Source organism: Papilio polytes, unplaced genomic scaffold, assembly GCF_000836215.1.
Source record: "Papilio polytes unplaced genomic scaffold, Ppol_1.0 DF824256.1, whole genome shotgun sequence".
NCBI lineage: Eukaryota > Metazoa > Arthropoda > Insecta > Lepidoptera > Papilionidae > Papilio > Papilio polytes.
In genome coordinates, this window is record NW_013524948.1 from 1 (window position 1) to 1,290 (window position 1,290).

The 1,290-nt window shown below is 38.6% G+C and overlaps 1 protein-coding gene across 1 annotated transcript; it reads right to left on the minus strand.

Annotated features, from left to right (window-relative positions):
* Nucleotides 1-171: 171 nt before the first annotated feature.
* LOC106110200 (innexin inx7-like) lies at nt 172-877 on the minus strand (the record flags this gene model as incomplete). The annotated part of the gene is made up of 2 exons (XM_013291935.1): nt 172-365; nt 718-877. Coding segments are annotated over 2 exons (354 nt in total), but the record flags the coding sequence as incomplete, so codon positions are not given.
* Between the last annotated feature and the right edge of the window lie 413 nt (nt 878-1,290).

Sequence of the window (1,290 nt, forward strand, 5' to 3'; positions counted from 1 at the left end):
AAAAGTGGGTAACCTATGTGTTCTTCCAGACTATCCTCTACGTCTATACCAAATTTCATCGAAATCCGTTCAGCTGTTAGGCTACAAACTCCTAAAAACATCCATCCATCTAAACGATTACTTTGCAAAATCATACTATTCCGAAATAAAGAGGATAAAGGTATAAAAGACTAACTGGAACACAGATGTCTTCATATTCTTAGCGAGGTAATAGAGGAAGAGCCAGTCAGCGAACTGGCAGCCGTTGACGACGTGCAGCACGTTGTGCGCGTCGAACTTGCCCGCGGAGACTTGCCGGAACACCATCTGGTTGAACTTCAGAGAACGTCGGTACATGAAGAACGATATCACACGCCAGATTACAGCTGTAAAGAAACATGGAACGTTTGTTGGATTACTATATGCAATAAAATGTGTAAATAGCCTAATATCTAAATTCATTATCTCCCCTCGCTCCGGGTTTTCTTCCTCCAAATAACTCTATCCTTCATCTCAGTCACCACCTCCTTCTTTATGTCACTTTTCACGCAATCCATCTCTTTCTAGGTCTACCTCTACCGGTGTACCTCCACATACAACTAACATTCTCTTGTTATATGCGATTCATCCCTATAACATGCTCTGATATTTAAATTATAAGGATTACAAAATGAATATTTAAAAATAAAGAACGAAGTTTTTAAAACGATAGAAGAACGTTGTAACATTCTAACTTACCGAGTAAAGAAGCGATGAACAGAAAGAGGAACCAGAACCAGAGAATGGTGTAAATCTTCTCGTGGATGATGTTGAGCGCCATAACGCAGAGCGCGTCGTGTTGCTGGATGGACCCACTCGGACCATACTTGTGGAACAGGCACTTCGTCACCTGTTTTTTTTAAATGTTGAATGGAATGACTTGTTCCTTGTTTATATATTTAATTTCGCCCGCGATTCCGTCCGCGTAGATAAAAAAAACAAAAGTGAATAGCCTATGTGTTCTTCCTGATTATCCTCTACATCTATACCAAATTTCATCGAAATCCGTTCAGCCGTTTAGACTACGAACTCTAACAAACATCCATCCATCTAAACTTTCGCATTTATAATATGAGTAAGTTTTTCCCACTCAATTATATCACTTCCAACAATTTAACTGCTGTATCTGACGTGCGGAGGACGCAAAGGCGCAAAAAGGTTTGTATTTTTTGTTCAAATGTATTTATTATGTTGCAATGTTTCTGAACTGCTCAAATGTATTACTATTACAACTATTACTATGATATAGATATAAAAACCATCCATGTACTA